This window comes from Liolophura sinensis, chromosome 8 (genome assembly GCF_032854445.1).
Source record: "Liolophura sinensis isolate JHLJ2023 chromosome 8, CUHK_Ljap_v2, whole genome shotgun sequence".
Lineage (NCBI taxonomy): Eukaryota > Metazoa > Mollusca > Polyplacophora > Chitonida > Chitonidae > Liolophura > Liolophura sinensis.
The window spans coordinates 54,200,814-54,215,157 of NC_088302.1; the positions used below are offsets into that span (position 1 = coordinate 54,200,814).

General features: G+C 39.2%; 1 protein-coding gene across 1 annotated transcript; it reads right to left on the reverse strand.

Moving 5' to 3' along the window:
• Positions 1 to 11,946: 11,946 nt before the first annotated feature.
• LOC135473685 (histidine-rich glycoprotein-like) lies at positions 11,947 to 12,801 on the reverse strand. The gene has a single exon (XM_064753551.1). It carries the CDS (start codon positions 12,799 to 12,801, stop codon positions 11,947 to 11,949), a length of 855 nt encoding a protein of 284 aa, XP_064609621.1.
• Positions 12,802 to 14,344: the final 1,543 nt, after the last annotated feature.

Consider the following 14,344-nt stretch of genomic DNA (forward strand, 5'->3'; position numbering starts at 1 on the left):
ATTCTAAGACTCCAATGTACAATATACGCAGAAAATTTAAAACCATAGAGAGATGGAATTTCAGAGGCATTACGTAAAGTTAACAGAACATGAAATGACAGCTACCCATGGCTTTAAACTATAGTCTTCCTCACATTTGATTGCTTTTTTTATATTAGATATTTAGGTTTTTGCCAGCAAACCTACAACTGACCAAGCAAATTCTGGCGCAAACGAGCAGGTTTTCAGTTCATGGTTGATACATAAAACAATCTAGATGCATAAGCACCAACACACGTACAAGTAAAATATAAGTAAACCAACACAGAAATAAAACATATAAAAGTGGAACAGCAATATTTGTAGCTATGCTGTTTTTTTAGCGTGTTTTTAAATGTTCAGAATAAGGATCGGAACAACAGTGTATGTATGTATGTTTGCTTGGGTTTTAACGACGTACTTAATAATTTTTCAGTCGGTGTATGTACATATAATGTGTCTCCTTGTGGCAGGGCGAGTCCATTGCGTTAAAGTGCTGCCGTCACTGAAGCAAGAGGACGCCTAACTCATTTCTTACGTCTTGGATTAAGAGGACGCCTGAGTACAGGACAAGCCGAACAGAATTCACGGACGTTAGCACCTTAAAGAATCATTCTGTGCTGTATTTTAAACTTTTAAACTTGTTCTATAATCTCAAGCCACTCGTAACTTTGACATTGACGAATGAATATGGCAATTTTGGTGGTGTCATTAATTTATTTTAAATACCGGTACAGAGGAAAAATTCGTAAACATGACATCACACACCATTGATAAAATAAATTATTTTATTGTCGAAGATATTTTGTTAAAAATGATCGACAAGTGCTGCTACCTAGTCAGTAGTGATATATAGTATTACAACACCAAACCATATAATTGTAGCCTGGCACTATCACGGCAGTGTACATAGCTGACTGTTGAGTTCCCTTTGACACTTTTCACAACAGCTAACTCAATGTTTTCTTTGAACCCCATTAAGGGGCGACTACTCTTGTTATTAACCGGAAACCGCATGTGCTTGATGTGTTGTCACAGAATTGGTAATTATTTTACGTATTACACCACTTAATTGTTCTAAATTGTAAGAGTCACCACTTTAACTATTTTTCTAAATGTGCCCAGTTGTCCGTTACGGATAAACACCGATAAAGTTTTATATTGCTTTTATGAGTGTACACACATGTGCGTTAGTGATGAATACTGGAGTCCTCGTCTTCTCAAAGCATTCACCCATATATCGTTGAATGTCCGTAATACATTAGACTGATGACAGTAGATGAGCATGGTGCCAAACATAAGTGAGCGATAAAGATGTATAGACACATAGTTACTTAAGTAATATGTACGTGGTTACGTTGTACAGGTGTAATGATGACGTCATCGGATAACATGCTGATGTGTTGTGATGTGATTTGATGTGAAGTTACATGGTGATAGTCGCTTACATACAGGCTTGTGCTTTCTGTATACTTGATACCCATTATACCTATAAGGCATTTTACTCTTGTAATTCATTAATTGATATGGATTTGCCAGACAATTCTCTTTTGATGGATAAAATAGAGTTGTAAATCTGTTATAACTTGTTCCAGCATTAATACCGTACACATGACCATTAAATGTGGTGCCAAACACTACTTAACAAGGTAACGCTCGATTATTACTCATATCGACTAGTGAATCTGATGAAAAAGTATCTTCATCACGGTCAGGGTTCGAATCTGGCATCCTCCTGTATTCTTAGCTTTGCTTTTGTAGTTTGATATTCCGTATGTATATGCCAAATTTTTCGCCTGTGTGACGTAAATACATCTGTATTTCATGCATTGTGTCCAATTATACCCATTTTATATTTGTTACTTTCAGGCCATTTTGTCACTGGCCAGTCACAGTTTTAATGTTATCAAAACTCAATAAATCACCAGTTCATATATATATTGATGCATTGTGTCAGTTTATCCCTAGTGCTGTGAAGCGTTGCATAAACTAAACAGGCTCAAAGACAACAAAAAAGGCACTGTAGAATCATTCAAACCTTTCAGTACGATGTGTTTATTAATACAACAGTTAAACTGATATCCAGATATCTATGAACAATTTTTGTACAAACGTTATATGTTTATGTTACCATGAAATGTTATTTGAACTAAAAGGTATGAAAGATCAATGAATGGTTCAATTCTGAGTAAAAACAAATGGTTCTCTTTGGTGACGTGGTAAAACTGTAATCCTTCGCCCTCTGACATAAGAACTGGTGTTCAACAAGTACTCTAGCACAGAATTGCTGCAGTACTGCTCATTTTAATGTATTCACTATGTCGGAACTGTGCTCGAGTGTGAGTTCTTCGTCAGATCTTCAGCTTATTAAGATTCCCGGTAACTCTCCAGATCGTCAGCTTATGTAGATTCCCGATAATTCGCCAGATCAGTAGCTTATGTAAATTTCCGAAAACTCGCCAGATCTTCAGCTTACCAAGTTTACCGATTACTCGCCAGATCTTCAGCTTATGTAGATTACCGACAACTCGCCAGATCGTCGGCTTGTCTAGATTAATGATAACTCGCCAGATCGTCAACTGTTGTAGATTTCCGATAACTCGCCAGATCGTCGGCCTGTCTAGATTCATGATAACTTGCCAGATCGTCAGCTTGTCTAGATTAACGATAACTCGCCAGATCGTCAGCTTATGTAGACTACCGATAATTCGCCAGATCATCGGCCTATGTAGATTACTGAGTCGCCATACTGTCAGTTTACCTGGATTACCGATAACCCGCCATATGGTGAGTTTGCCTGGATTACCGTTAACTCGCCGTAATGTCAGTTTCGATTACCGATAACTCGGTAAATAAGCTATATGCCCAGCTTACTAGCCAATGAATAGCCACATCACCAGTTTATCTAGATATGAAATAAACAGATTACAGCATGTAGAGTTTAACCAGGGCAGCGACAACAGTCTGATAGTCACTAATGGTCGGACGTTACCGGTGAAATATGTCCCCTAATCATTTTAACTCAGTTAAGATTTATTTCAACTGTTCATGTAAATGCTGAAATAGTAGTCAATTTCTCACCCACTAGCACCATCATTTAAGCCAAAATAGGTTAAAAAAAATATATGCAGCGAAGTTATTTGCAAATATTATAATATTAGACGTCACTGGGCTAAAATAAGTCAAAATACTGACTTGTGGGGCTCGGATAACTCAAAATACTGACTTGACGGGCTAGAATAACTCAAAATTCTGACCTGTCGGGTTAGAATAACTCGAAATACTGACTTTTCATTACCTTTAATAAAGACTAACCTGAAGCCCAAAGCAAAGGCCTGGCCTCAGGGATGCATAGTACACCAGTAGAAGTTCAGTGTATGTAGGTATAAAATATACAAAAATATACGCTGTGTTTTTACAGAAAAGGTTTGCAAGTAATTGGCGTGTTTTAAATGTTACAATAAAGAAAGGAACTGTGGTGTGTGTTAGAGGCGGAAATGTACAAAGTTATAAATGTATATGTAACATGTGTTTCTATTCTGATCGTTCTCATACGTCGTAATGAGTTCTCATCTCCACATATTCGTATCAGGAATGTAAAATTAGTACGAATATGAGCTGTTCTGAACATTTTATGTGCGCTTTGCACTTGCTGGCCGAATATGGCGAACACACCTACAGGCGAGTCTTCATATAGCGAACTGGAGCACGTTCTGGCGACACGCTATTTATTTATTTATTTTATATACCGGTATTTTAGTTTTATAAAATACTGTAGTCTTATACCACTGCGACACACTACAAGGGGCGCAATCGTCAGCTGAGAAAGAATGCTACTAGTCAATAGGTTGCTTAGATTTCGTCAGAGTACATTTATTTTCCAGACCGGATAAATATATTCATAAAAGTGTCTTTGAGGGCATGTCAGGGTATATGGCTATCCTAGCATAACTGGACCACGTTGTTGTGCTTTTCTATGCCGTTTGTGTGTTTTTTTTGGGGGGGGGGCAGGGGGGTGTCTATAACTGGTCTCCATTGTTGACTATATGGCTAATGAACTCATATGTCTACTTGTGACGTCATAAAGTCCCGGACGACGGAAATCACCGGGTTTTGGGTCAAATCCCAAAGTTCACAAAATATATTAAAAAAGACACACTAAACCTTTTCGATGGACTAGGACTTTAAAGCCTTCTTTAGTGTTGTATTGTATCTATGTATAATGAATAACAGGATGGTGAGTATAACCAGGGCAACCAGGGCAGTATGATAGCTACCAGTGTATAAGCCAATTCGGCATTTCAGAAGTCTCTCCAGTTCATTTAAGTGAGATAAGATGAGGCTAACTGCTAACGGCGCCGTTGGGCCGAAAGCCCCAACTCGCGCCTTTTAGCTATGTCAGTTTGTGAGAGCTCCCATTTTGGAACAGTCAGTTTGGAACAAGTACTGTTGTGCAATTGCAAAATCGCAAAAAATTCAAGTATCAACTGTATGTGAATACTACAAAACTGCTCTAATTCACATACCGTATAAGGACATCTCCACTTGGGAGTTCCCCACTCTCTATACTATGGCTCCTCAGCGCGGATTTAATAGACAGAATTTCATCACTAATTGTTTCAGTGTTTAATAAATCTGGTCACCACTATATTAACGACAGAGGCAACAAAGCCTTCTTCAGTTCCATTACATACAAGGGTTACCATTCATGGGATGTTTCCATGTTCATTGAATTGCTTGAGTTTCTTATTAATAAATCTGTGTGAAATTCTGGGAAATCATATGTCAACAGTGTATAGGTATTCCGATGGTTACAAATTTGCACCACTTTTGACCGACATATACCTGTTCTCATATGAATGCGACCATTTGCAGAAACTATTAAGGAATACTTCTCACCAGGCCCGATCTTTCTCATTTTTCTAAACTGCATATTAAAAATCGGCTGACTTTAAACTAATCAAACATAGGAATGGCTGGACCTATATATCTGGACCTATATTTGTACAAAGATCAAAACGGTTTTCTCAATCGTAAACTTTACGACGAGACGGATAGTTTCAGAATTGACATTGTAGATTATCCTTGCATGGACAACAATATACCGCACGGCCTTGCACCTGGCGTGTACATACCTCACCTTGTAGCATTAGTTAGATCCTGCAAAAGTTATTACTACAAAAACTAATGTGTCAAGGTTATTTCATCAAATGCCTTCACCCCGAGTTTCTCTTGTACGTAAATATGTACAGAATCTCTGGCGCTCTGCTTCACGATTGTGTCTAATTCCGCTTAACTTGGGGCTGGGGGAAGTATATCCATCGTGTTGAATTAGATTGCCACGTTGGATATATGAGCAGTTGCAACCAAAGCTCAACTGAGACACATATTTTGTGACATCTGATATTCTAGCTTGGTACACGATTTGAATACTGACATCACCCATTCCCCTAAAAACATACATTTCGTCTTCCCAGCATCATTAATTGTTGCCTGCTTCTCTTTGCATGATTCCGTCCTATTTTCGTACTTTATATACTTTCTTAGTTCGGTTTTACTTTCTTTGATGTTTTGTGTTATACGTCGTTATTGAGAATTGGCCTCGCGATTATTGACCTGGTACGTCTTTATTGGTTGACGGTATGTATATGAATGTCTGTTTCGACGCACAGACCCACACTTTCTCGTCGAAACCTGCATGAGCTCGTGAGATTTTTTCAGAGGATGTTAATCCGTCATCGGATGAGGTTGCCAACGATAAGAGATAAGGGTTGTTTGCCTTCTGCTGAGGTACCGGAAGCTGAATTTGACTGTACCCAGTCACTACTCTCTCTTAATCTGTAATGAAGTAAAAGTAGGCAATTTCAATTGTTTCGGTCTTATTATCAGTTCATCTTAATTACAGGTGTAAGACATCAAATAAATCCATGCGACGAAACAGACAATCATATATCAGCCGTCAACCAATAAAGAAGTTCCAGTCAATAATCGCATGACCAATCCCAAAACGACGTATAACACAAACCACCAAAAAAACCAATATGAACTTGAACTGTACCTAATCACTATTCCCTTGAACAAATCAAAACATCTCGTCTTAATGTTAAATTACTCTTGACTACAAAGTTGAAAAACAGAGTAAAAGAAGTTATGGCACCTTCATTTGTTTCCGTCTTATTATCAGTTCCTCTTAACCATAGATTAGATCACCAACAGTACAGATAATGCGTACATATGTCGATCTAAGAATCTGTCAGACATTCGTATACCAACCGTCAACCCATAACGACGTTCCGGGTCAATGATCGCACGGCCAATTCACAAAATGACGTATAACGAATAAAGAATGTATATAAAGTACAAAAATTGGACAGAATCATGCAAAGACAAGCAGTCAACAGTTTTCAGTGATGTTGGAAAGACGCAAGGTATGTTCTAAGCAACAGTGATTCAACAGGACAAATATATAGCGCCTGGCCACAGGTTAAGTGGACACAATCGAGAAGCAAAGCGTCTTATCCTGTGTGAGAGTTTACACACTACACGCTGTGTGTCATACCACTATTTCGCTTAACCCGGGGCTTATATTGATCGAGCTCAGAAACATCATCGCTTTGAACATTTTCATTAACTTGCGAACTAGTGTGGTGTGCGAGTTGAATGCTTATTTAATTCATTCGTGGTGTCTCTCCGTCATCACTGAAAACTGTTGACTGATTCTCTGCATGAAACTGTCTCAGTTTCCTATTTTATATCCTTTCTTAATCTGCGGTGATTTGTGTTGAATTGCAATTATCGGCAGAGAATATATCGAGTAGATATGATTTCCTACACTGATAAATGGACACTGGAGACTGACTTGAGTGAAACTCGAACTCACGACTCAGGGTGTCTAGCCCCACAGCTCTACGAGCTGAGCTACCCAGGCAGATGGGAAGGGTTCGTTTGTTAGAATCTAGTTATAGTTACGTGTTGTAAATGATTTTTCACGAAGACACACAACATTTATAGTACAAGGAACAAACAAACAACTTAATGTTTCGAAAGCAATTTGCAGTCATCGTCAGAGATCGTGAAGAACATTCTGTTGGAAAATGGCTATTAACCCCGAACGACCCTTTATGCTTGACTACTGGTACACGAATGTCTGGTACACGAATATGTAGTACCAGGCTTAGATTACAATGTCATTTCAACATTGTCCAGCAACGCATTTTTTTCGCTGAGTACCAACCACGTCATCAGTACACATCCAGCAGTCTTTGTCTCACGTTGGTTGACCAGCTACGTGGCTGAATGCTTTCCTCCAAAATTACCACCAAAAAAGTGAAGAATTTTTAAGGATGACGTCAAAGACCATAAATAAATATTTTATTGCCATTGTTATAAAACTATAGTTGATCGACGAGTTTCGGTTTTTAGACAATGGCAACATACTTGAGATAAAAAGTTTAAACTTTTGTTTTAAAAAGTTTAAAAAGTTATTTTTCATCTCAGTTAAGAAATATTGAACATCTAGGAATGTTTCAAAACTGAGTAAAAACGAATAGTTTTTCTTCAGTAACAGTTTTCCATGGTGTAAAGCCATAATCCTTCACTCTGTGAGATTTCAGTGTTTTAGCGGCAATAGAATACTTTTTACAAGCAGTGAATCTAACACAAAATTGCTCTAATACTGCTCTAATATTGCCGTCAGTAAGTTAAAACTCGGCACTGAACTCGAGTGTTTGTCGGTCGTCAACTCTCTTTTCTTTTTTAATAATCGATCAGCCAAGAAACAGAAATCATAGAGAATATACCACATATTGCAAAACGAGGACATAATAAAGGCAGTCTTCAGTTCACATTGAAAATGTCCATACAGTATTTAATGGTGATGTTAATACCATGACCAAGCCGAATACAACTGTTAATAATTCTAACAAACACTCTACATTGTATACATTGAATATACATAAGGATGGAAAAGGTTTGACTTACAGAGAGAAAACTCAATTTACGTTCAGATTAAGTGCTCCATATTGGTTTTGCCACAAAAAGAAGTATTTAAAGTTCTAGTCATAAGTTTCACGACATTCATTGCAAAACTTTAGTTGTTCCACACTAAGATCTGTCCTATATATATTGTCCAGTGTTTCATCATATAAAAATCCCAATGCTCGTTATATTTATTGAAGACAATTTGTCCAGAAATGTTTCTTGGCCTGGTGTACAAAGTTGATAAATATTGTCTCAAATAATTAAATAGGTCTTGACTTCCACAAGGTGTACACGGGGACCCACCACCACCCCCACAGATAACACAGGCGTACATGGTAGTCTTGTTTTACCGTGTTTTCTCTGTCAGGTATACAGGTCGGCGTTACAAAGTGCTCCGTTAAGTCCACAAAGAGCAGACCACAACTTACAGATAAAAATTCACAATGCCTTCATTTAAAAAAACTCGACAAAATGTCAATCCGGCTGTAGTAAAACTTGTACTTCATGAAAAAGAGCAAAACGGTAAAGCTGACAAAAGTGAACTAATTAGGGTCTTCCGGATTCTCACTTGCCTGATTTGTATGATAACCGTAGTGATGGCCATAAAAAGGGTAGTTGTAGTGAGGATTCCAGGGATAGTCAGCACGTTGGTTCGGATAGTATCCATGGTGATTTCCGTACATCTGATATCCGTATGGGTGGTGGCCCGGATAGTGCTCTGGAAAGGAATCCGTATGGGTTGTGCTGGTAGGGTTCGTGTCCGTATGGGTATTGGTACCCCGGATAGTGCTGTGGATAGGATCCGTACATGTAGGGCTGGTGTCCGGATAGGTATTGCTGATCGTGTGCGAATATGCTGCATCGGGAAATAGCTGTGGTGGGATCCGTACGGGTAATGCTGGTAGGGCTGATGTCCGCACGGATATTGAGGATGCGGGTAAAGATTCAGGTATGAGCCGAGCAGTCCATGGTCGTACGAGTTATAATATCCAAATTTGTCATATGAATCGTATGGGTAATTAAGAAGCGGATTGTACCCGTGCGGGTAAGGATCTATGTCTTGGTGATCTACCACAGGATTCGGTCCAGGGGCTTCTCCTCCAGAAGTCCTCACTGAATGGAATCGCCAGAACCAAACATGGTACTACCAGTCCTACTATAGCGACAAACGCTATCAGCTTCATTCTCTCCACCTTATGATACCCTGAAGTAAGTATGAACACCTTCTTTGGAGGCTGCAGTGCAGACTTGCTTTTCTGCTTGTTAACGCCTCTATTTTATAGCAATCAACGACCTGATTGTTTGGATTCCAACCGATCACACATATGACTGTACCAATGATTGTTTGAAATGGTTGCGTGCTTCTTCCTTTAGAACAGATGAGCACCGACTGAAAATAAACATATACAATCTTCAGGAAACAGCAATATTATTATGACAGGCAAGACGAGCTTTGATGGCATAAGCCTTTATCGCGTATAAATAATTATGGCTAAATACAGGACGAATCAAGTCAGAATTCGTGGTTGACACATTCTATAAGGTTGAGTAGACAGCAATAGCGAACAACAACTACGTAACAGATTACCGATACTGTAAAGACTATCACAATTAATTTATTTATCTTCTTTGTGTATATTTAAGTGGTTTCACAAGATGTATATATATATATATATATATATATATATATATATATATATATATATATATATATATATATATCTGCCTTTTTGCATACAGTACATTGTGAATACATATGAACTCCTTCACTTTCCTTTGAATTATCAAGGAATATTACACAAGTACACAAGAATATTTCCCATATACCATGGCAGCGTTAGGCATATTTGACCAGGTATTGTGGTTTCGTTGAGTATATATTTCCAGGTCGTTGTTTTCTTTGGTTCATGATCAGGTTCTGTGATTTCGTTGGGTGTATAGCAAGCTGTGATTGGACTTTACCCACCTTCGTCCCCCAACTGTTGGTACTACTTGGTCAAGCAAGAAATAAATTTAATAATTCCGCCCTCAGTGTCACAAAGCTAACGATATATATTTTAGACAATCGCGGCGATGTAACTGAAATACTGCCACAGTGGCATATAAAACTCTCAAAACTCTCATCGTTCATTCTTTTAGATCATAACGTGAACCTAAAATGTTACAGGGGCCTCCGTGGCTCAGTCGGTTAAAGCGCTAGCGCAGCGTAATGACCCAGGAGTCTCTCACCAATGCGGTCGCTGTGAGTTCAAGTCCAGCTCATGCTGACTTCCTCTCCGGCCGTACGTGAAAAGGTCTGCCAGCAACCTGCGGATGGTCGTGGGTTTCCCCCGGGCTCTGCCCGGTTTCCACCCACCATAATGCTGGCCGCCGTCGTATAAGTGAAATATTCTTGAGTACGGCGTAAAACACCAATCAAAAAAAAAAAATAAAATAAATAAAATGTTACAGCTTCCACCTTAAACTAAACAAATTAAGAGCAAACAAAATATGCGGTGTAGCAGTATTTAAGCGTATATATGGGGAGAAGGTTATTGACAAACTAAACACTAGCCAGGTATTTATACATGTACTTATATAACCATATGTATTGAGGTCTCAATTAACAGTGAGTAAACTCGCTAAATATTTTGCTTACATACACAGCTGTAGAAAAGAATGAAAGATTCTAACATAAGGGTCCTACATGTGGCCTAACGTCACACACTCTCATCCATCCAGTGCGTTGTCAATCTACAGAAAGTGACTGTGTACGAACATTCCAACAACAAAGTGCTACATGACACGACACCAAAATAGTTGTTAAGAGTTGTCCCACGATCATCAAGAATGAAAATCGTATATTGTTGCCAAGTTTCAAGAGTTGGAAATTAACTCAGAAGTTTTCTAATTGTGGGATATTGTGTCCGAAAAACACAGTGAGTATGATTTATAAGCTAGTTTTCTAAAGTAAACATCTAGGATCGGACTGGAGTTTTAAGTATAATCGGACTCGCCATTGAACTTGGCCGCCTTGTTAACATGGAGTATTGTATTCCAAAGATCGGAACTCTGTGTACCGTTTATAAGCAATCATAAACAGTAAAAACAAAGTGTTTTCTAGAATATAACTTTATTCTTTTCCGGGCAAAAAAGAGCTGAAAACTCGCTTACAGGAGAGATTGTATTCACAGTATAATATGGTGATGAAATAATTGTTACAGTTTTTAACTGCTCAGTGCTGTAGGCTGATAACAAAAGTGAACAAGCAAAGTTTTGAAATCATGCTTAAAAAAGGATGTCCGAAACAGTCTTGATAAAACACAGCTGGTATAAAATGTTTGTATATGAACAAGTAGAAAGTCTCGTTAAGATTGATCTCACACAGAAACAGTTGATCCTGCCTTGCACACATAAGGGAACAGTTGATCGTACCTTGTACACATCAGGGAGCAGTTGATCGTGCCTTGAACACATCAAAGAACAGTTCATCTTGCTTTTCACACATCAGGGAGCAGTTTATCGTACCTTGCACACATCAGGGAACAGTTGATCGTGCCTTGCACACATCAGGGAACAATTGATCGTGTCTTGCATACATCAGGGAACAGTTGATCGTGCCTTACACACATCAGGAAACAGTTGATCGTGCCTTGTACACACCAGGCAACAGTTGATCGTACCTTGCACACATCAGGAAACAGTTGATCATGCCTTGTACACATCAGGGAACAGTTGATCGTACCTTGCACACATTATGGAAGAGTTCATCATGCCTTGCACACATCCGGAACTAGTATACCCTTTTCTTTCGTAAGATAGCCAACTCAAAACTGTTTGATGAGGCATAACTGGGCTATATGCGGATAATCACAGCACACAGCATGTACACTCTGTTGGAGAATACTGAAATAATCATTGATCAGGTTCCATTTTTCAAAGATTTCCAAAGAGTTCTCGATCAGGCTTTTAATTTTCCTCGGTTGTGTCGGTATCTCCATTACGGTGCAGATTTTGACACGGGCACCAGTAAGTCTTTTTATGCCCGTAGTGATGTTGATAATAATCGAGGTTTTTGTAATCATCAGGGAGATGTTCGAACGGGTAACGATGATCCGAGTAGTAAAGGTTGTAAGGATAAAGGTCGTACGGGTCATGATGATCGAAGTTGTACACGTTGTAAGGATAATGGCCGTATGAGTAACGGTGACCCGAGTAGTACACGTTGTAAGGATAATGGTGGTACGGATCATGATGATCGAAGTTGTACACGTTGTAAGGATAATGGCCGTAAGGGTAACGCTGACCCGAATAGTACACGTTGTAAGGATAATGATTGTACGGGTCATGATGCTCGAAGTTGTACTCGTTGTTAGGATAATGGTCGTACGGGTAGCGATGATCGGAGTTGTAGTCATTATAAGCATGCTGTTTGTACGGGTAGCTATGATCGGAGTTGTAGTCATTATAAGCATGCTGTTTGTACGGGTAGCTCCCGTGGTAACCGTTAGAATTATCATCGTACGGGTAAGGCCTGTGCGAGTCCTGCTGATCCGAATTGCGCTCGAGGAAGGGTTCGCGCGGTTGTTGCTCGTAGGTGTTACGATGATCAGGGTAGTATTCGCCATATGGATCTGTCAAAGGATCGTCTTGGTGATGAGAATCGAGATCCTGCGGGAAGAAAGCGTGACTACTGGGGTCCTTTTCTGGATGGTCGATTGTTGGCATATTTTCTCCATCAGTTAAAATCTCTTTACTTGGTATCCTTAGAGCCAAACATGGTCCTACCAGCCCTACAATAACGGCAAATGCTGTCACCTTCATTTTCTCCACCTTACGGCACTCTGAAGGAAGTATACACACCTTCTCTGGAGGCTGCAGTACACACTTCCTTTTCAGCTTGATAACGCCTCTGTTTTATAGCATCAAACAGCAAGACGGTGTACATTCCAAATGATTAACACCGTTGACTGTTAGATGTTTGTTTGGAATATCTTTCTGTGTCTTCATTCATCATTTAAACTAAAGACATACTCTTTCCGAATATAAATAAAGACGTTGTTTAGAAAACAATAGCAAAAGACTGACAGGGAAGATGACATCAGTTCGAACACCTGCGATATACAATCATGAATCAGGCAGTATAGGGATATCTCATTTACCTCTCCCTGATCAAGTTTTCTTCGCAGTTTTGGCAATAACCTTTTTACTCGCATAATTTGAGTTTAAGGTCGTACATGATTTAGGGTTTATCAGGACGGTGTGAACTTGTAGCAGACAGGTGACAAGATCCCCATATTTAGAGATCAGTTTGACCAATACTTGCCCTGTGCAGTTATGCTCATCACAGAGAGCTAAGATATACCACGAATGCCAATTCCAAAGCGTCAAGCATTTCCCCATCCGGAACTGGGCGCACTTTTGGAGTGCGTGGATACTATTTATTTCAAAAAGCGTTGCAATGGAGTATATGCAAAGCGTTGCAATTGAAGCAATAGCCTTGGATATCTTAAGCTGAATGAATAAAAAAGTCGGAAACAACTGCATAGTCATAAGAATGCACTACCTCCTAGCCCCACCCTAACCCAAAACCTACTTCCTACCTTACACAAACACACCTTCACATTACTGACAACCAACCTACGAGGATACCAACATCAACACTAAACCTACCCATTTCACAACTTGCTTAAGTGGCATTTAGAAGTCGGTGAGGAGATACACTGGACAAGGCATTCTTATGGATGTACAACTTCTTGGTTTATTTAACACAACGTTTCGATGCAGATACTAGCATCGTTATCAAGTTATCATTCACTTGATAACGATGCTAGTATCTGCATCGAAACGTTGTGTTAAATAAACCAAGAAGTTGTACATCCATAAGAATGCCTTGTCCAGTGTACCCATTTCACAGCCTTGCTAATTATTAGAAAACAGCTAGGAGAATACAGGTATGCACAGGAAAATGCGGGGAAGTCATTTTCATAATCTATGTGTCAAATCAGGCATACGTATATCAGCCGTCAGCCATTATAGACGATCCAGGTCATTAACTGCAAGGCCAATTCCCAAAACGACTTTTATCACAAAACACCAAAGGGCTAAGGAAAAGGATGAAAATAGTACGAAAATTATGCATAGAGAAGCAGTCAACAGTTTTCAATACTATAATATAAGGTGTGGATAATACAATATGTATCTCAGTTGCCGTTTGATTGCAACTCATATATCCAACGTGGCGATCTAATTCAACAGTATGAATATACAGTCCCTCTCACCGAGTTAAGCGGAATGAGACACAATCAGGGATCAGAGCGCCAGAGACTCCGGACGCTCTGTCTATATTTACTTTCGAGAGAACTAT